The sequence below is a fragment of the Neoarius graeffei genome, chromosome 21, assembly GCF_027579695.1.
Source record: "Neoarius graeffei isolate fNeoGra1 chromosome 21, fNeoGra1.pri, whole genome shotgun sequence".
Lineage (NCBI taxonomy): Eukaryota > Metazoa > Chordata > Actinopteri > Siluriformes > Ariidae > Neoarius > Neoarius graeffei.
Genome location: NC_083589.1, coordinates 25,462,146 through 25,485,212, shown reverse-complemented (window position 1 = coordinate 25,485,212; position 23,067 = coordinate 25,462,146). Strand labels below are relative to the sequence as shown.

General features: G+C 41.0%; 1 protein-coding gene across 2 annotated transcripts in view; it reads left to right on the top strand.

Moving 5' to 3' along the window:
- syn3 (synapsin III) overlaps positions 1-23,067 on the top strand; it is a 275,871-nt gene that overhangs the window by 39,041 nt on the left and 213,763 nt on the right. For both annotated transcript variants that reach the window (XM_060902881.1, XM_060902882.1), the window contains exon 3: positions 20,112-20,169. In XM_060902881.1, the coding sequence (XP_060758864.1) occupies positions 20,112-20,169 (58 nt within the window). The remainder of the gene's footprint in view (positions 1-20,111; positions 20,170-23,067) is intronic.

The following is a 23,067-nucleotide window of genomic DNA, read 5'->3' as shown; positions in this document are numbered from 1 at the left end:
GAAGGCGACTTCACTGCTCCGCTGACGGCGCCGACTTGAGGTTAAGCTCACGTTGGCCTTCGATAAGGCCGAGGGTGATAAATTTTTGGTCCCTCCCATTATAAATCAAAATCTAATTGGTTAATTCATCTGTCACTTCCTACATAAATATGCACTGCCATGGCCTTGTGTCCCGGCAATGAAGTCCTAACCAATGAGTGAGCAGCTCTAAAGCCTAGAGACAACAAGCAAAACAATCTCACTGGCTAACTCTCTTTTAATGTTTTCAAGACAGTAACCCTTTCACTTCTGAAACACATTTGATAGAAAACGAGGCCACATTAGAAGAGAATAATTATAATGAAAGCAATTAAAGAATGAAAGAAATTAAATATAACATTTGAAATGCTGATATGTTTGGGCTTCTCTGAAGGCCCTGATGGTTTCCCTCTGATTACAAGAGAAAAACATGCCAACGGACATTGAAAAACTGGAAGAGAGTGTGTCTGTATAATAATAATATTGGCTGGCTTTTTTTTCGTGATATGTCAGATACATTCGTCTTCGACTCGTTCAGTATCATGCTAGCTGAATGGAATATATCTGATATACCACTCAACACCAGCCAATATTATTTAAATATGTCACTAAGATCTGCAGTGGATTTCGTCTGAAAAATGCGAGTTTTTCAACACGAGAAGATAAACTTCATATTTTCAAGCCAATGTGTGGTGGGTTTTTTTTTTTGAAATATTTTATTTTATGGACACATTCACAAACAAAAAGTCCCCAAATTTATCAAAACAATTCACTGATTTCCTCACGAGTGACATATAGAGATTTGTCACGGTTTTGGTTCTCCATGTCCCAGATGGAGCTCGTATGGAAAATACGAGTGGCGTATTTCCCAGTAAAACACTCATGTCTATTTTTTATATATACATACATACATACATACAGTGGCTTGCAAAAGTATTCATCCCCCTTGGTGTTTGTCCTGTTTTGTTGCATTACAAGATGGAATTAAAAGGGATTTTTGGGGGGTTAGCACCATTTGATTTACATTACATACCTACCACTTTAAAGGTGCACTTTTTTTTGTGACACAAACAATAATTAAAATGAAAAAACAGAAATCTGGAGTGTGCATAAGTATTTAACCCCCCAAAAGTCAATACTTTATAGAGCCACCTTTTGCTACAATTACAGCTGCAAGTCTCTTAGGGTATGTCTCTATTAGCTTAGCACATCTAGCCACTGGGATTTTTGCCCATTCCTCAAGGCAAAACTGCTCCAACTCTTTCAAGTTAGATGGGTTGCACTGGTGTACGTCAATCTTCAAGTTATGCCACAGATTCTCAATTGGATTGAGGTCTGGGCTTTGACTAGGCCATTCCAAAACATTTAAATGCTTCCCTTTAAACCACTCCAGTGTAGCTTTAGCAGTATGTTTAGGGTCATTGTCCTGCTGGAACGTGAACCTTCATCCCAGTCTCAAACCTCTGGCCGACTCAAACAGGTTTTCCTCCAGAATTGCCCTGTATTTAGTGCCATCCATCTTTCCTTCAGTCCTGACCAGCTTTCCTGTCCCTGCAGATGAAAAACATGCCCACAGCATGACGCTGCCACCACCATGCTTCACTGTAGGAATGGTGTTCTCAGGGTGTTGGGTTTGCACCACACATGGCATTTCCCATGATGGCCAAAAAGTTCAATTTTTGTCTCATTTGACCAGAGAATCATCTTCCATGTGTTTGGGGAGTCTGTCACATGCTGTTGTGCAAACTCCAAACGTGATTTTAAAGCAATGACTTTTTTTCTGGCCACTCTTCCATAACGCCCCACTCTGTGGAGTGTACGGCTTAAAGTGGTCCTATGGACAGATCCTCCCATCTCCACTGTGGATCTTTGCAGCTCCTTCAGTGTTATCTTTGGTGTCTTTGTTGCATCTCTGATTAATGCCCTCCTTGTCCGGTCTGTGAGTTTTGGTGGGCGGCCTTCTCTTGTCAGGTTTGTAGTGGTGCCATATTCTTTCCATTTTGCTATAGTGGATTTAATGGTGCTCCGTGGGATGTTTTTTATAACCCAACCCTGATCTATTCTTCTCCACAACTTTGTCTCTGACCTGTTTGGAGGCTCCTTGGTTTTCATGTTGCTTGCTTAGTAGTGTAGCAGAGTCAGGGTCCTTCCAGAACAGGTTGATTGATAGACATCATGTGACAGATCATGTGACACTCTGATTGCACACAGGTGGATCTTAATCAACTGATTATGTGACTTATGAAGTGAAAAGGGGGGTGAATACTTATGCACACTCCAGATTTCTGTTTTTTCATCTTATTGTTTGTATCGCAATAAAAAATAAATAAAAAACAATGTGCACCTTTAAAGTGGTAGGCATGTTGTGTAAATCAAGTGGTGCTAATGCTCCAAAATCCATTTTAATTCCAGCTTGTAATGCGACAAAACAGGACAAACACCAAGGGGGATGAATACTTTTGAAAGGGTGTGTATGTATATATGTGTGTGTGTGTGTGTGTGTAATGAATAAATATATATAATGTGTGTGTGTATAATGACATTTTGTTTGCTGTGCATGTTCAGTTCTGATATCTATGACGGCATATTAGGGCCATTGTAGGGGGAAAAATGAAGCTGAGTGAGGGGGAATAATTATCCAAGAAAACCACTCAGAATTTCTGGGATTAAAGTCATAAATTTACAAGAAAAAAAATTAGGATGTTCTCTGAGACAACACTCACATGATTCCTGGCTGCAGTGCATTCTGGGAAATGTAGTAGATAATCTCTGAGCTCTGCATCCTATTAGATTGATTATATTGAAGGAAAGATACAATTCCTTTATCTCTTGGCTCAGCCGTGGCATTTGTGGTGTGACGATGTTTCTTCAACCTCGTAAAGAAAGCGGTCTACTTCTTTAACATGCACAAAAAATAAAAAAATTTAAAAACCACCCACACACACTTCTCATTTTTCTTCTTCAGAATTTGTAGGGGGTTCCACTTTCAGAATTTCTGAATTTTTTTCCTCCTATAAATTTGTGACTTTTTAATCTTGGAAATTCAGAGGGGTTTTTTGTTTTTTCTCTCAGAATCTTGTCCCCTCCATCAGCTCTATAATGTACAAAAACACTATTTTCTGAGGTGATTTTTTTTTCCCCACCTCATGAACTTGACTTTTTAATCTCAGGATTTCTAGATATTTTTTTCTTGTAAATTTACAATGTTAATCTTGGAAATTTAATCCGGAGTGGGGTCCCCCCCCCCCCCCCCCCCAGAATATTACCCCTCCTTCATCTCCTCCATATTATATATATATATATATATATATATATATATATATATATATATATATAACCCCGATTCCAAAAAAGTTGGGACAAAGTACAAATTGTAAATAAAAACGGAATGCAATGATGTGGAAGTTTCACAATTCCATATTTTGTTCAGAATAGAACATAGATGACATATCAAATGTTTAAACTGAGAAAATGTATCATTTAAAGAGAAAAATTAGGTGATTTAAAATTTCATGACAACAACACATCTCAAAAAAGTTGGGACAAGGCCATGTTTACCACTGTGAGACATCCCCTTTTCTCTTTACAACAGTCTGTAAACGTCTGGGGACTGAGGAGACAAGTTGCTCAAGTTTAGGGATAGGAATGTTAACCCATTCTTGTCTAATGTAGGATTCTAGTTGCTCAACTGTCTTAGGTCTTTTTTGTCGTATCTTCCATTTTATGATGCGCCAAATGTTTTCTATGGGTGAAAGATCTGGACTGCAGGCTGGCCAGTTCAGTACCCGGACCCTTCTTCTACACAGCCATGATGCTGTAATTGATGCAGGATGTGGTTTGGCATTGTCATGTTGGAAAATGCAAGGTCTTCCCTGAAAGAGACGTCGTCTGGATGGGAGCATATGTTGCTCTAGAACCTGGATATACCTTTCAGCATTGATGGTGTCTTTCCAGATGTGTAAGCTGCCCATGCCACACGCACTAATGCAACCCCATACAGGTACCATCAGAGATGCAGGCTTCTGAACTGAGTGCTGATAACAACTTGGGTCGTCCTTTTCCTCTTTAGTCCGAATGACACGGCGTCCCTGATTTCCATAAAGAACTTCAAATTTTGATTCGTCTGACCACAGAACAGTTTTCAACTTTGCCACAGTCCATTTTAAATGAGCCTTGGCCCAGAGAAGACGTCTGCGCTTCTGGATCATGTTTAGATACGGCTTCTTCTTTGAACTATAGAGTTTTAGCTGGCAACGGCGGATGGCACGGTGAATTGTGTTCACAGATAATGTTCTCTGGAAATATTCCTGAGCCCATTTTGTGATTTCCAATACAGAAGCATGCCTGTATGTGATGCAGTGCCGTGTAAGGGCCCGAAGATCACGGGCACCCAGTATGGTTTTCCGGCCTTGACCCTTACACACAGAGATTCTTCCAGATTCTCTGAATCTTTTGATGATGATATGCACTGTAGATGATGATATGTTCAAACTCTTTGCAATTTTACACTGTCGAACTCCTTTCTGATATTGCTCCACTATTTGTCGGCGCAGAATTAGGGGGATTGGTGATCCTTTTCCCATCTTTACTTCTGAGAGCCGCTGCCACTCCAAGATGCTCTTTTTATACCCAGTCATGTTAATGACCTATTGCCAGTTGACCTAATGAGTTGCAATTTGGTCCTCCAGCTGTTCCTTTTTTGTACCTTTAACTTTTCCAGCCTCTTATTGCCCCTGTCCCAACTTTTTTGACATGTGTTGCTGTCATGAAATTTCAAAATGTCTCACTTTTGACATGTGATATGTTGTCTATGTTCTATTGTGAATACAATATCAGTTTTTGAGATTTGTATATTATTGCATTCCACTTTTATTTACAATTTGTACTTTGTCCCAACTTTTTGGAATCGGGGTTGTGTATATATATACAGTGGTGCTTGAAAGTTTGTGAACCCTTTAAAATTTTCTATATTTTTGCATAAATATGACCTAAAACATCATCAGATTGTCACACAAGTCCTAAAAATAGGTAAAGAGAACCCAGTTAAACAAATAAGACAAAAATATTATACTTGGTCATTTATTTATTGAGGAAAATGATCCAATATTACATATCTGTGAGTGGCAAAAGTATGTGAACCTCTAGGATTAATAGTTAATTTGAAGGTGAAATTAGAGTCAGGTGATTTCAATCGATGGGATGACAATCAGGTGTGAGTGGGCACCCTGTTTTATTTAAAGAACAGGGATCTATCAAAGTCTGAACTTCACAACACATGTTTGTGGAAGTGTATAATAGTACGAACAAAGGAGATTTCTGAGGACCTCAGAAACAGCATTGTTGATGCTCATCAGGATGGAAAAGGTTACAAAACCATCTCTAAAGAGTTTGGACTCCACCAATCCACAGTCAGACAGATTGTGTACAAATGCAGGAAATTTAAGACCATTGTTACCCTCCCCAGGAGTGGTCAACCAACAAAGATCACTCCAAGAGCAAGGCGTGTAATAGTCGGCGAGGTCACAAAGGACCCCAGGGTAACTTCTAAGCAACTGAAGGCCTCTCTCACGTTGGTTAATATTAATGTTCATGAGTCCACCATCAGGAGAACACTGAACAACAATGGTGTGCATGGCAGGGTTGCAAGGAGAAAGCCACTGCTCTCCAAAAAGAACATTGCTGCTCATCTGCAGTTTGCTAAATATCACGTGGACAAGCCAGACAGCTATTGGAAAAATGTTTTGTGAAGGATGAGACCAAAATAGAACATTTTGGTTGAAATGAGAAGCCTCATGTTTGGAGAAAGGAAAACACTGCATTCCAGCATAAGAACCTTATCCCATCTGTGAAACATGGTGGTGGTAGTATCATGGTTTGGGCCTGTTTTGTTGCATCTGGGCCAGGACAGCTTGCCATCATTGATGGAACAATGAATTCTGAATTATACCAGTGAATTCTAAAGGAAAATGTCAGGACATGTGTCCATGAACTGAATCTCAAGAGAAGGTGGGTCATGCAGCAAGACAACGACCCTAAGCACACAAGTCGTTCTACCAAAGAATGATTAAACAAGAATACAGTTAATGTTTTGGAATGGCCAAGTCAAAGTCCTGACCTTAATCCAATCGAAATGTTGTGGAAGGACCTGAAGCGAGCAGTTCATGTGAGGAAACCCACCAGCATCCCAGATTTGAAGCTGTTCTGTATTGAGGAATGGGCTAAAATTCCTCCAAGCCAGTGTGCAGGACTGATCAACAGTTACCGGAAACATTTAGTTGCAGTTATTGCTGCACAAGGGGGTCACACCAGATACTGAAAGCAAAGGTTCACATACTTTTGCCACTCACAGATATGTAATATTGGATCATTTTCCTCAATAAATAAATGACCAAGTATAATATTTTTGTCTCATTTGTTTAACTGGGTTCTCTTTATCCACTTTTAGGACTTGTGTGAAAATCTGATGTTGTTTTAGGTCATTTTTATGCAGAAATATAGAAAATTCTAAAGGGTTCACAAACTTTCAAGCACCACTGTATGTATATATATATATATATATATATATATATATATATATATAAATCTACAATGGCCCTAATACACCATTATAGAGATCTACACTTAGTTAATTTATGATTCTTAACTGTAGCTAGACTTTATTGGAAAACACAAACATCGAAGATCTGTTCTTCATTTGTATAGGTTCAGGAGAAACCTCACCATTATTTTCCATGATTTTTGTTTGGGTTTTTTGTTTGTTTGTTTTTTAACATTTTATGATGTTTCAGAATAACCAGAACTCTATCCCACTCTCAGTTTAGATCAGCTCCAAAAAAAGAACCTCATATACAAACAAACCAGATTGTTCCTCAGCTCTTTAAACGTGAAGCACTAAAATAAACATTGAGCTAACTTGTTTCACTTCATAAACTGCTCTGAGCTGCTCTGCACATAAACCCGTGTGTAATGCCAGTGTTATCTGCAGAATAATCTGTCAGGGTTTTTTTAAAGGCACTGCTTTAAATGATGATACACAGAAGAAAAATATTTTAATCTTTAAGCCCTGTTGTCTGTGCAGTTTTTATATCATGTAATATAAACAGATTTGATGTAGTGGTTGTATCACTACTGAGTATTTATACTTTTGTTCATTTTCAGGATGCAGTGGTGTATAAAACGGTACAAGTGCTCGAGCAGTAATTGTGATAGTGACAGTGTGATGGCAACACTAGCTGCAGTGATTCTCTGTGACAGCAGGGTGGGGCAATAGTCCAACTTGACAAAGCCTGTATTCGGATACGACAAATCTAACACTCTGCACCAGATGGAGCCAGATATAAACGTAAAAAACAGTCCTGTAAAAGAAATTAACTTCAAGAAAAGATTTATCTACGGTTATATTGCAAAAGCACTCAACAGCACAAGTCCTACAGCATTCTGTCTTATAACTGCCACTTATAATTATGTCCAGTATAAGTCCCCTTAGGACAAAATAAAGAAAACTAATTGGTAAGACACGAACATTTTTGTGTGTTCGGTGTCCGTTTAAGGTAGCAATAGTGAAAATAGTGACCTTGTTCATACATTATTAACTCCTTTCAATGTGGTGTTTTCTTTTGTAGATTTGAACTTTGATTTGTTTGAAAGACCAACGCAATAATAGAGTGGCTGTATTTGTATCTGTTTAGAGCTCCAAATACACTGCCACCCCGCTATAACAAACTCCTTGGGGAAGATCGTAATTTATTTTTATACTGAAAACTTTGTGATTACTGAAATGGACTCACTTGCCACACCGAACACTCACTCTTAGATAAAACAAGACCAACTGTGTTTATCTTTATGCTTAATTCACTTATATATTTACAAAGTAAATATGTGAAATAAGTCTCTGTGACTGTGTGCTGTGATTGTGCTCTAATCCAGAACAGGTGCATGGTAATCACTACTAATGGCGCTGCACATGTGCACTCAGAGCACGTGGATGTGACAACGATTAGCCATGACAACAGTGCTTACAGAGTAAAGTCTCAAGTAAAACTGCTTTTAATAGGCGTATCAGATACTCGCTGGTCGTGGTGTGAAAATTGTGCATGCAGACGATTATCTAAGTTTCCAAATATGTCATTGCTTTACTCTTGAATCTCATCTCATTATCTGTAGCCGCTTTATCCTGTTCTACAGGGTCGCAGGCAAGCTGGAGCCTATCCCAGCTGACTACAGGCGAAAGGCGGGGTACACCCTGGACAAGTCGCCAGGTCATCACAGGGCTGACACATAGACACAGACAACCATTCACACTCACATTCACACCTACGGTCAATTTAGAGTCACCAGTTAACCTAACCTGCATGTCTTTGGACTGTGGTGGAAACCAGAGCACCCGGAGGAAACCCACGCGGACACGGGGAGAACATGCAAACTCCACACAGAAAGGCCCTCACCGGCCACGGGACTCGAACCCAGGACCTTCTTGCTGTGAGGTGACAGTGCTAACCACTACACCACCGTGCCGCTGCTTCACTCTTGAATATTTTCTATAATGAATACCATCATTAAAAAGCTTATTATTTCTGCTTTCCAAAGAAATGTGTCTAGTTAAGATCTGTTCAGTACTTTGGGAGTACTGGCAGGTTGAAGCTGATACAACAGAGTTCACTCTCTGCTCACGGGACGTCGGGAAACTGCCGGTGCTTTTCTTTTTGAGTCACAGGAAAGTGGTCAGTCTCTCTCTCTCTCCTGATCGGTTTCCGACTGGATTACTCGTGAATATCAATCAGATAACTTTTATAGGGATGTTCTCTCGTTCTCACTGTTTTTGATGAAGTATTCAGCAAAATTTTCCGTCTGCTAGTTTTGATGTTATGATTCACAGGAGACTTTGAAGTGAGTTTTCATAGCTTTACCTACTTTTTTTTTTCAAATCAAACTGATTCCTGTAAATAAATAACTATTTTAGAATATAACTGTAGTTGTTTTGATGAAAAATATTGAGATCTTAATGGTCGGAATGAGATTTTAAAAAACCGGAAGTCAGAAACGCGAGTGTCAATTTCAATTCAGTTAATGTGAATTGTTTATCGGATGTGGCTCGAACAGTTTATTTCAAGGTTAGCTTTGAAAGCTGTGAATGTTATTTATATTCTTTAATATAAACACTAGTAGGCCCTACTTTTGAGAAATACAAAGTCCTACAGAGCACAAAGAGGGTATCTGAAGTAATCTTTTATTTTTTATTGAGTGTACCGATTTAACATGTTTACCTAATTAGCATAAGTAATACTAATGAAATACTACTTTGCATAATTTGGTTTTACTAATTTTTTTAAATTTGTATTCAGTATACAACCATATATGTGCTTGCCAATTTCCATGTAAATATCTTGAAAAATAGAAAAGTTATTAAGAAAAAACATTTGATCTCATTGGTTAATGAGGCCCATGTGATCCTCATACAGAATATTACGGCAGTTTTCGAAAAAACTAAGCCGTTCCTTCAATCTTTGATTTGTAATATCTCAAGAACAGATAAACATATTCTGTAAAAAGTATGTTCTGCATTCAGTTCTGAACTCAAAGAGACCAGGTTCAAGCAATTTGGACTGAATTTGAATTTTCACCTGATATGCCTACTTTTGGCTTATAAAAGTCCTTTTAAAGGATTTTTGAAGTGAGTGAGTGTTCTCAATAATTGTTAGTGATCAACACCTAAGCGAGGCTAGTTAAGTCTTTGTTTCATGGCATTAACACGCATTGTTAACTTGACTGCAGAATTGATTAGAGGAGCGCATGGCTTAATGATGTTTTTTTTTTTTGAAGACTCCGGCCCTGTTTACATTATTTCGAATCAGCGGATCATCAGATTAACGTTTTTAAAACGATTCGCGTGCACACAGCAACGCCAATACACGGATACGCTAATCACATGACTAATTAGACGGCACGTCACATGATCCCAGTGCATATCGGGCATGCACAAGTCACTCACCACTTGCAAGTGGAAGGATGGCAAGCGAACACCTTCTCCAGCAGATAAACACACCTGGCTGTGATGTTCATGTTCTCACTGAGTTTAAGCGCCTGAAGGAGGTTGAAATGTGTAAATAAACCTCAGTGCAGCTCAGCGCTTCCTCCTGCGCTCCAAATCACTCCGCCCTGAACAGCGAGTGCCCTCTGGAGGGTGTGCACTCCGGCCCTGCGCAGCTCACAGAGCGCGCGAGTGAAGCGCACGAGCAGTGATTCGGGACTGAGCCGCTGTGTGTGAGATCCCAACGCCAGCGAATCGGGAAGGTGGATGTCACAGTGACGTTGTCCAATGACGACGTCAGCTAGAGCTCAGCACAACGTATCCGCGTATCCTCAATGTTTACACAGCACCGGATCAGATACGAACTGGATTGACTACGTGGGCTCTGGCGGATTCCCGTTTCCCAGCGTTTTAATGTGAACGGACAGTGCATCCGCGAAGAAAACGAGACAGATACGGTCTAATGTAAACTTGGCCTCCGACTCATTGTCATTAAAAGCGGGGGACACGAACTTGGTTCATTATATGCAAAAGTTCATAGTAAAAGACTTCGTTATAGCAGGACTGCAGTCTATCTATATCTTCATTTGGATTTAAAGTGCATATCACGGGTAAATTCAGGAGCAAGATCAATGTAATTCTCCTATTTTATATTAAACTTTGGTCAAATATCTGTAACATTCTGCATTCTCTGCAATTTTTTTACCTTGCGCAATACCAGAAAAATTCAGTTGAAATCAAGCCATTTGAGGCGAATTGGTCCGCCTCTGAAAAAACTTGGCATTTGGATTTCCTGGCAAACATTGATTTTCGTGATGTCACGTGCGGAACGCCTCCTTCTGAATCCTACATCAGCGCTGGTTTGTTTATGAGAAAACGACCTGGTGGTTTCCTGCAAATTTCTTCAACGTTATCGCGTAATTATTAAAATGGTTAACAGATGTATCGTAGGAGGGTGTAGCAACACCAATCTTGATGGGATTAATACTCATCGTTTCCCAAAAGACCGGACAATGAGAGAGAAATGGGAGCGCTTGGCCTACACAGGCTGTGCACTGAAACTGCACAAGCTCACGCAGCCTGCTGGCGCTTCCTCAGATAACGTCATTCTGGCTCCAGACTCCCTTGGGATTTTTCCAGACGCGTTTTGTTATTTTATTTTTTTCTGCTGTAGACAGATGGCCTTGTGCAAAATTACCCTTCTGGATGAGTGTGTAAAGGGACATTCTTTCATATAAAAAAAAAAAAAGAAATTGGTCCAGAATACGTCCTTTCAGGCTGGAGTGGGTGTGGCCTAAATCTGTGAGGTCTCTAAATCACATGCTGGCTATAACAGTTCCACAACCTCAGCTACATCAATCAAGTTAATAATTGGTCTCAACTTGAGATGTAAATGGGATTTTTATTCAGTCCTACTGACGCTGTTAGGTTGTTTGTTTGTACCAGCCAACAATATTTTCTTTATTTGGTTGGTCCCATTTCTGTTCCTAGTAGCGTAATTTAAACCACCATGACCCTGACCAGGCAGTTACTAAGGATGCATGAATGAACACTGAGTAAATAGCACAAGGCTTTCTTTGTCCAAAGAACTTCATATCTAACTGTTTCATTTCACACTCGTATGAAAGTCAAAACCGGTCACTTGTATCTGTTTTGAATATAGTGTCTGGTATTTGGTTACATCCCTAATGTATGATCACTGTCCACTTTATTAGAATACCTGAGTTCGCAACAGATAAAGGATAAAATGTAAATATACTGTTTACACCTGAGCAGCAATCCATTTTCTCTGCTGATATGGATTTGTCTGATTTGTCTGATTTGGCTCTTACCCCTCATCTTTTTAAAATGATCAACCTCTCATGTTCGCTACTTCATTTCGAAAGCAGTTTTCATCTCTGAGCTAGCTTTTGCAAATGTTTACAGCATTTGCATTGGAGAAGTCTTTACCTTTCACTTTCTCATCTTTGTCTAATACACACTCGAGTGAGACTACAGTATGAGAAGTCTGTGGGTTCTAATGAGAATCCTCCATAATATTGCAGAATGGACTTGCATACATGGTTAAGGATCTTTCGTCCTTGTTGCTAATACTGATGTGTGTCGCATGTCCTAATTGGTTAGCGAGCAAGCTGAAATCGTCATCAACAATCCCTTCATTTTGCTGCTTTGCTGTGTGATACAGAACAGCTTTTCTGTTCATGCATCCAAAAAACACAAACTCTGCTCCAAGGCGACGTCCGAGGGACAATAGAGACTTCTGTCCACGTGTCTACGCCGTGCTCACAGATACAAAGTCAGCAATGAGTGAATTTCTGACCTCAGCTCAGAGAGATTTAGCCACAGAGACCAATTTGACATTTTGATAACAATGAGGCTTTATTGAGCTCTCTATTTCAGTGTTTCATAAAGCCAAACAGCATCTATTTATTGAAAATTACTCATGAGGGCATTGGCAAGGAATGTCTTCAGAAGGAAGAAACATTAACCTGCACCAAACCAGATGGCAAAATAATTTGGAGCTTAAAACACCCGAAATATGCAACACATCATTTTCAGTTGAAGCCTGACGATAGTGTACTGGGCATTTTCTTTAAGCAGTAGGATAAGCATATGGCTTATTGATGCTCAGTACCGTATAAACTATCTGCATCTGTTCTCATATATCACATACACTATATAGCCAAAAGTTTGTGGACACCTGACCATCATGTCCATATGTGGTTCTTCCCCAAACTGTTGCTACAAAGTTTGAAGCACACAGTTGTATAGAATGGCTTTATATGATGTAGCAGTACACTTTCCCTTCACTGGAACTAAGAGACCCAAACCTGGTCCTGTATGACAACAGGCACTTGACCAAATGGACCAAAAATGTTCTAGGGATTTATTGAGAGGAACTACTCACTGGGGAGCTCCTCAGTGAACTATGTCCCTTCAAGGGTGGAGTGTTTTTTCTTTTTTTCTTGTTTGCATTCACACCACCAGGCGGAACGCTGAAGTGATGTAAGCCACTTCCTAGAGTGACGTTCCCAGGAAATGCTAGTGAAGATTTTTATATTTTGCTTAGATGCATCAAAATCACTTTATATTTCCTGTCGCATATACACTCAGTAAAGCCTGGACTTCTCTGTTGTACCATTTGTTTTTACCGCTAACATTTAAGAGCTGTTGTTTATATGGCTAATGTTTTACATGGATGTTTTTAAAATGGTGGTTGCCGCTGCTGCATTGGCTCATGTTCGACCAATCACCATACACTTGCATTACTCATGGTTCCTATGATCGTTCTCAGTTCCTGCATTGCAAACACAAAAAAAGGGCATACTTCCTCCAGCAATTCTAAGAAGTATGAAAATGTTCCTCCTGTCCGAAAGCACCTAATGCTCCATGAAAAAATGGTTTGCCATCCAGTTCGAATGATAGTGCTGGAGCTACCTGCGGTCGAGAGTTCAAGAGAACAAAATTGTTCATGCTTCTCTGGACGGGGGGATGTTACACTCTCCCTTGGCAATCAGACTGACCCTACCCAATCATAGGTGTCTGTGAGCTCATGTGTGTGGAAGAGGGCAGATAGCGTTTTTCTCAGTGTGTGTCAGATACCCATATGTGATGTAGCATGAGCAGCAGTTTTAAAAGATAATGCTGGCTGGCTTCATGTGTTTCAGAGGAAGCCTGAGTCTCATGCCTCTGGTTGGTAGATGTTATGTGATTGGGAGCAGCTGGATAGTGGTTGGGAATTAAAGATAACCAACGATTAAGGGAAGTACATAAGATTCCCAACAATACATTGACACAACAGGGTATAAATAGATAAATTAATTCAAAGTAAACAAAGTACAGGTGCCCACAATCGGATAACAAAACAGTGACCAGACAAGGAGCAGAGAAAGGTTTAGAAAGGAACAACAGACCTGAGCACATAAACCAAAATGTAAAAGGAGGAAACCTGTCAAGTACCACATGTAACACAAGTCATCAGTTACCAAAAGAGGTAATGGTGCCATTTACAGGGCGGCACGGTGGTGTAGTGGTTAGCACGGTCTCCTCACAGCAAGAAAGTTCTGGGTTCGAGCCCAGCGGCCGACGGGGGCCTTTCTGTGTGGAGTTTGCATGTTCTCCCCGTGTCCGCGTGGGTTTCCTCCGGGTGCTCCGGTTTCCCCCACAGTCCAAAGACATGCAGGTTAGGTTAACTGGTGACTCTAAATTGACCGTAGGTGCGAATGTGAGTGTGAATGGTTGCTTGTCTTGGTGTGTCAGCCCTGTGATGATCTAGCGACTTGTCCAGGGTGTACCCCGCCTCTCACCCATAGTCAGCTGGGATAGGCTCCAGCTTGCCCACGACCCTGCACAAGATAAGCGGTTACAGATAACGGATGGATGGTAACCGTGCCGTTTAGGTAGAAGGGTGTGAAGAGTAATCTCATTGCAATTCATTCTTATACCATCTTGTGTTAGTTCTACCTTATACTACATGACCATAATTCATATAAATTCATAATGAGACAAATGTGTTGAAGTGAACGGACAAGACAAAGAAACAAGGTAGAAAAAATGTGTAAAGGAATTCATATTTCCCATAGATGTGATGAAGCAGAGTGAGAGTGTTTGTGCCTCAATAGCAGATGACTCTCGTCTCTTGCCATCTCTCTCTCTCTCTCTCTCTCTCTCTCTGTCTGTCTCTCTCTCTCTGTCTCTCTTTTCCTCTGTGAGCATTCCAGAAGCGAGGGATCATGTAGCTTGGAGACCCAGCCAGCCCCTGACGGACATGACCCCGTTCTCAGCTCTTGCTCTCTTTGTGGGCCACATTGATGCCACACACATCAGCTTTCACCAGACCATCTCCACCATCTTCCTCCCTCATTCCTTCCATCAGCCTGTCACTTTCTTTTAAATGTCCTAAATCTTGTTTTCTGTCTCACAACAGCTTTCACATATTTTCTGCATATTTTTTTTTTGCCTTTGTCTGCTAATCAGCCCTGATAATTCCCTTATTGAGATCTTCATAGCACTTCGGAACTATAAACACATGGCAGAAATTTGCTGTCCCATCATAGCAAGAAGGTTTTGGGTTTGAACCTCACGGTTGACTGGGGTCTTTCTGTGTGGAATTTGCATATTCTCTTCGTGCCTGCATGGGTTTCCTCTGGGTGTTCTGGTTTCCTCCCACAGTCCAAAGACATGTGGATTAGTTCAACTGACTGCTTGAAATTGCCCAATGGTTATTCAAATTGGGTGAATTGTTATTCTGTTATATTTATGGCAATGCTGTCACTACAATGTGAATCATTGTAACTCTTGGTTTCTCATCCTAAAGCAGAGAACGTCTTAGTTTTTTGATTATTTTGTTTTACTCCCTACTGCAGATATCAGCTTTAATCCAAACACATGACTCACTCTAGTGTAATCCATTCTGGGCAGAGAGGCTTTAGAGGCCTTGCTTGTTTTTTTTTTTTTGGTCTGTAGGTGTGAATGTAGGCGAGTGTGGTATGTTATGTTTGTCTTTTGTTATCATTGAACTAGATATGTTTATGGTTCAGTCTGTCCTAGTCCACAAGTCACATACCAGAAAGTTTCCTCTTTGCAAGTGGATCACATGTCTTGAATAAGGCCCTTGGGTGATGGGTAGGCTTGTACAGATATTCTCTGGGTGAAACGTCTTTGCAAAGGCAGAAAAGTTATATCAGTGGTAAGGGGCTTTATGGTTATCACATGACATTTCTGTACATCCATGGACATATCATCACTCACTGGTTGGATGTGATACACATAACCCTACACAGGGCGTATCAAAATTGGACTACCCTTCCTCAAACTTGGGGAAGCTATGGCCTAATGGTTAGAGAAGCAGCTTTGGGACCAAAAGGTTGCCAGTTCGATTCCCTAGACAAGCAGGAATAGCTAAAGTGCCCTTGAGCAAGGCACCTAACCTCCAACTGTTTCCCAGGCTGCTCTGGGTACGTTGTACGTCGCTCTGGATAAGAGTGTTTGCTAAATGCCATGAATATATACTAGGATCGTTACAAACTGGTTTAAGAACCCTTCGCGTTTTCACTGTTAAGGGTGGAAGCCTTAAAAAGGAGTAGGGCATTGTCATGACCACAGCCTACAACAAAGAACAGACAGAGCTGCGGATTACTGACCCTGAATAAGTAAAGTAGAGATGCACTGTATGGCCAAGTTTGCGGACACCTGACCATCACATCCATATGTGGTTCTTCTCCAAACTGTTGACACAAAGATGACATACAATTGCAGCTATGGCCTAAAGATTAGAGAAGTAGCCTTGGGCCCAAAGGGCTGCTGGTTCGATTCCCAGGACTGACAGGAAAATCCATGGCTAACCCCCAATTGCTCCCTATGTGGCATGTGTGTGCTTGGTGTACAGTGGTGCTTGAAAGTTTGTGAACCCTTTAGAATTTTCTATGTTTCTGCATAAATATGACCTAAAACATCATCAGATTTTCACACAAGTCCTAAAAGTAGATAAAGAGAACCCAGTTAAACAAATGAGACAAAAATATCATACTTGGTCATTTATTTATTGAGGAAAATGATCCAATATTACATATCTGTGAGTAGCAAAAGTATGTGAACCTTTGCTTTCAGTATCTGGTGTGACCCCCTTGTGCAGCAATAACTGCAACTAAACGTTTCCGGTAACTGTTGATCAGTCCTGCACACCAGCTTGGAGGAATTTTAGCCCATTCCTCCGTACAGAACAGCTTCAACTCTGGGATGTTGGTGGGTTTCCTCACATGAACTGCTTGCTTCAGGTCCTTCCACAACATTTCGATTGGATTAAGGTCAGGACTTTGACTTGGCCAAAACAAAACATTAACTTTATTCTTCTTTAACCATTCTTTGGTAGAACGACTTGTGTGCTTAGAGTCGTTGTCTTGCTGCATGACCCACCTTCTCTTGAGATTCAGTTCATGGACAGATGTCCTGACATTTTCCTTTAGACTTCGCTGGTATAATTCAGAATTCATTGTTCCATCAATGATGGCAAGCCGTCCTGGCCCAGATGCAGTAAAACAGGCCCAAACCATGATACTACCACCACCATGTTTCACAGATGGGATAAGGTTCTTATGCTGGAATGCAGTGTTTTCCTTTCTCCAAATATAACGCTTCTCATTTAAACCAAAAAGTTCTATTTTGGTCTCATCTGTCCACAAAACATTTTTCCAATAGCCTTCTGGCTTGTCCACGTGATCTTTAGCAAACTGCAGATGAGCAGCAATGTTCTTTTTGGAGAGCAGTGGCTTTCTCCTTGCAACCCTGCCATGCACACCATTGCTGTTCAGTGTTCTCCTGATGGTGGATTCATGAACATTAACATTAGCCAATGTGAGAGAGGCCTTCAGTTGCTTAGAAGTTACCCTGGGGTCCTTTGTGACCTCGCCGACTATTACATGCCTTGCTCTTGAAGTGATTTTTGTTGGTCGACCACTCCTGGGGAGCGTAACAATGGTCTTGAATTTCCTCCATTTGTACACAGTCTGTCTGACTGTGGATTGGTGGAGTCCAAACTCTTTAGAGATGGTTTTGTAACCTTTTCCAGCCTCATGAGCATCAACAATGCTTTTTCTGAGGTCCTCAGAAATCTCCTTTGTTCGTGCCATGATACACTTCCACAAACATGTGTTGTGAAGATTAGACTTTGATAGATCCCTGTTCTTTAAATAAAACAGGGTGCCCACTCACACCTGATTGTCATCCCATTGATTGAAAGCACCTGACTCTAATTTCACCTTCAAATTAACTGCTAATCTGCAGGGAAGAAATGACCAAGTATAATATTTTTGTCTGATTTGTTTAACTGGGTTCTCTTTATTTACTTTTAGGACTTGTGTGAAAATCTGATGATGTTTTAGGTCAAATTTATGCAGACATATAGAAAATTCTAAAGGGTTCACAAACTTTCAAGTACCACTGTACGTCATAGTGGGTCTCTGCTTAAATGCCTGTAATTTTGTTTAGAATGTCTTTGTAGGGTTATAATCTCCCTTCATTGGAACTAAGAGGCATCACAATGCACAAAGTGAGCTCGATGAAAAGACAGTCAAAAAGACCTCGAGTGTCCTGTGCAGAGCCCTGACCTCAACCTCACTAAACACCTTTGGGATGAACTGGAACACTGACTGCACCCCAGACCTCATCACCGAGCATCAGTACCTGATCTCACTAATCCTCTTGTAGCTGAATTATCAAAAATCCACACAGCCATGCCCCAAACTCTAGAGGAAACCCTTCCCTGAAGAGTGTCTGTGAAGGTTCTCAGTCATCCAGGTCATCGTAAACTGGAGGTACTAAAGAAGGCAACTGGCCAAACAAGAAACAAGACAGAAGCCTGAGCATCAATGTTTACCGGAAACCCACACACACAGACCAGTACCTACTGTTTGACTCTCGCCACCCACTGGAACACAAATTGGGTGTTATTAGGACCTTACATGACAGGGCTCAGAACAGTCCTACAATGGTAGAGGGAAAAGAGAAGGGGCAAAAACACAAGGAAGCACTTCAGAAGTGCGGGTATCCCAACTGGGCTTTCATCAAGACCAGAAAAAGAAATGTAACGGACAGGGAAGAAAACCGCAACAAACGCAAGAACATAGTCCAGAAGTGTAGGGAATGACAATCTGAGAAACTCCAGAGTATCTTCTACAAACACAACATTCCTGTGCATTTCAGACCCAGTAACACTCTGAGGCAGAAATAGGTCTGCCCTAAGGACAGACTACCTGGACACAAACAGGACTACATAGTGTACGCAATTTAATGCAGTGAGGAATGCACAGACCTGTTCATTGGTGAAACATAACAAACGCTTCACAAGCACATGGCTCAACATAGGAGAGCCAGTTCTTCAGGCTAGGACTCTGCAGTCTATCTTCATCTCAATAACAAAGGACACTCATTTCAGGACTGCAATGTATGCATTTTAGCCAAAGAAGACTGGTAGTTTGAAAGAGGAGTAAAAGAAGCCATCTTCGTCAACCTGGAACAACCATCACTGAACAGAGGAGGTGGTCTGAGACACCACTTATCAGCCACCTACAATGCAGTCCTTGGCACACTTCCCAGAAAACTGAATACACATCCACACCAAGACTCAACTGACTTTCATGACTTGCATGATGGCAGAGAGAGCCAATAACCCACAGGTCATCCTAACACCGTTCACACCCAGCCCCCAGTGACCCTAACAACCTACAGGATGACTGAGCAGGTCATCGACCCATGTGACCTCAACAACCCTCCTTAGGTTTGCTTTTGGTCCACTAGAAGATAAATATTTGGAACCCCCCACTAATCAGACAGAACTGAAGAAGCCTTTCGGATGAGAGGTGAAACGTCTTCAAGGATTTCAAGCAAGTCCAGTTGCCTTCTTTAGCACCTACGGTTCCCAGAGAAGCGTGGAGGTTATTATAACAGTAAAGGGAGGAGTAAATCTCTTGTGGGAATGTGATATTTAACAAGCACACAGGAGTGTTATAGTCAGCTGGTCACACAAGTTTGGCCATATAGTGTGAGAAAAGCATAAAATTTTAACTGATGTGATAAAACCGAGAGTGTGGGTTGATCATATACCTTGAGCCCCTTTACAGCTACAAAGCGTATGTTTTAGCCATTTACCAGGTCAGACATGTTTCTAAGCGACGTTTTCAACAGTTGGGAGTTATTAAAGTTAAAAAAAGGGCTTGTTAAACTGCCATGAATCCCACTATTTATAAAGGTGCACATGGTGGACTGGTTGAAATACAAATGCCTGTAAAACCACTGTTCTGATAAATAACACTTTGGTTAATTACTGATATGGTTTAGCATCTGGTTTTACATCACAGTGGTTTATTGAGAAACCTTCTGATGCATGTTCCTGCGTATGGTGTTAAACAAAGGGAATACTGTTCTTACCTGCCTTTTAAGTATGATCAGAGTGAATATGAGCTGTTTTACATGCACAGAAATACATAACCCAAAATTTAATTATGGTAAAGATTTAAAGTGCCATCTGAAACATTGGCTTTTGTTTTTGTTGTTTTTTTTTTCTTGCCAGGGCAAAGTATTTCAGAGGGAGGAAGCTGAACGGGGAGTATGAGATCCATGTGAAACAGGTAGGTTTGACTCACTCATCCACAGAAATATATTTCTCAGAATAAGATCATGCTCTACATTTTTTAAATTTGGGTATGCTGGTTTTATTGGTTTAGCCATGTAGAACAGATTTATCCCCAATACTGTGCCAGTATCATATCACTCATGTCATGTAAGCGTAAAATAATAGAAATAAAAACAAAAGTTTCCAAAAGAGATTGGGAACCCACACATTCCACCTTAACCCTTTCACCACTACAGACCCCTATTCCAGCCTCATTGTAATCAAGAAATCCCTCCTGGAAAAAGTTACGCAGTGGTGAAAGTGTTAATATTTGCACAGAAACGCTTCTTAGGAATCCAAACGTTGTGGTTGACTATAAATAGCTTCCTGTATCCACCAGACTACCTGATTGTAGTCATATCCCTTTTGTTACTGCATGCTTTTTCTACTACGCCTACACCAGCACTGCCAATGGCTTCAGTATGCAGCGTTACCCAGTCTAGACACTTGTTATTTAAGCAGAACGATAACATCTCACTGCTTTTGCAATCCATCTGCAAGCCATTGGCAAGACATGGTTTGTCTCTGAAAGGAGCTGCTGGGACTTTATGGGTGATCGAAACTGATTGGCAGAAGAAACGGTTCAAAGGCTCCAAATTTGCTTTGTGGTCGTTGTTGCGGTCACATATATCCCAAGTCTGAGGGAAACAGCATGGGAGTGAACAAAACATGTTTGCAAACTATTTCACCCTAGTCAGCCTCAGTGGAAACATAAGGATAGTTTGGTGATTTTAAATATTCAACGAACGATTCTAAGTTGTACTGTAGCTCATGCGTACTGTGTGTTTCATCGCAAAGACCACAAAGCAATTTATTTAAACCCCTAATTGCAAACACCTAAGCAAACCAAGATGTATGTTCTTTAACTGTGGTAAAGAGTTACAATGGTTTCTCAATGCCAGGGATAACATTTTAAATATATATATATATATATATATATATATATATATATATATATATATATATATCAGTGTTTTCGTTAACGATGACGAAATTATTTCGTTAACGCACCTTTTTTCATGACTAAAATGAGACAGTGACGAGCTAAACATAAGTCTTTGATCACGAAAATATGACGAGACATATCTGTTGTTTTCGTTGACGAGACGAGACGAAAATGTTAGTGGGTTGGCTATAGGACTATCAAAATGCATGGCATTTCCTCCAACGGCGCGTGCAACCTATCTGCCAAATGCTGAAAATATCAGCGATGCACTGCATCCTGTCCTTGTTTGGCCACGCCCACCAGGCACAGTGCACACAGTTCATGGACCATGGCGGCGGCAACGCCAGCACAAGGGCTTGGTGGGCGGAAAAGACGCGATGATTTATGGACATACTTTACACATAATCCAGCAGAAATAAAACGGAATGCCTTGTAGTGGGAGACAGAGGTACACGCTGTGGCTATAAACTACGTGGCAAGAATACGATCGACCTCAAGAGTCATCTAAAGCTCACCATGCTGCTATTTCTGTGACGGTAAGTTAACGTTGCAAGAAGTCCTGTTAACAGATCATGTATATGTTTGCTAGCTTTGGTTAATGTCACTCAACAATCGGTCTGTGATGAATTTCCTATGAAGTTTTCCAAAACACCGTGACCTGGCGAAAATGAATGGGAGCGCTAGCTTCATGCTAGCCGTTGGCTTGGTTAAGCTAACTTAAATTCAATTAACATGTCATGAGTAAAACTTGTCCTGCAAGGATTATTGGTGGGACAGCAACTGAATGCTTTGTCATATATTGACCCATATTTGAGTTACTGTGAAACATATGGGGGGAAATGTAGCTTTTCAGACCTGTTGCTGTGCCTTAATATATTGCGACATGTTAAACGGAGGTAGAAACACGAGTCTGTGAACAATGGAGCATGCACACTAGCAGACATCCCAGCCTGCAGAAACTCATTTCAGGGAGGTGTCATGACGCATTACTTTTTTCCCATCAGCGAAGGGGGGTGTCACGACACCTCCCTGAAATGAGTTTGGATGTCTGTAAACCAATCAGGATGCGCTTTGTCTAGCATTCGCTACATGAACAGACACACATGCAGTCTCTCTCGCTGTCCCTCGCGCACTCCGTCATATGCACGATACAGACATTAATGTTTCGTGTGCACGCTCTTGCTCGCTTGCTCTAGATTCCGGGAGATATTCTCCAATTTGCGGGCATCAGGGAGCCACTATCAATATGTGGGAGACTCCCGGAACTTCCGGGAGACTTGGGATGTCTGCACTAGACAGTGTTTATGTAGAGAGCATGCGCACTTCAATCAATCAATCTTTTATTTCAATTACATATAAACATATAATAGACTACACAAGTCTGCAAATAGCGCACTGCTAATCAAGGCAGACTCATGTTTACAAAGAAAAAAATATTTTATATGAATTAATATAATACTTAAATATGTATGAAAAAGGGGGCGGCACGGTGGTGTAGTGGTTAGCGCTGTCGCCTCACAGCAAGAAGGTCCTGGGTTCGAGCCCCGGGGCCGGCGAGGGCCTTTCTGTGTGGAGTTTGCATGTTCTCCCCGTGTCCGCGTGGGTTTCCTCCGGGTGCTCCGGTTTCCCCCACAGAGACATGCAGGTTAGGTTAACTGGTGACTCTAAATTGACCGTAGGTGTGAATGGTTGTCTGTGTCTATGTGTCAGCCCTGTGATGACCTGGCGACTTGTCCAGGGTGTACCCCGCCTTTCGCCCGTAGTCAGCTGGGATAGGCTCCAGCTTGCCTGCGACCCTGTAGAACAGGATAAAGCGGCTAGAGATAATGAGATGAGATGAGATGTATGAAAAAGATAATAAATTAACAAATTAACAACTATTTGGTAACAAAAAGAAAAAGAGGAGAC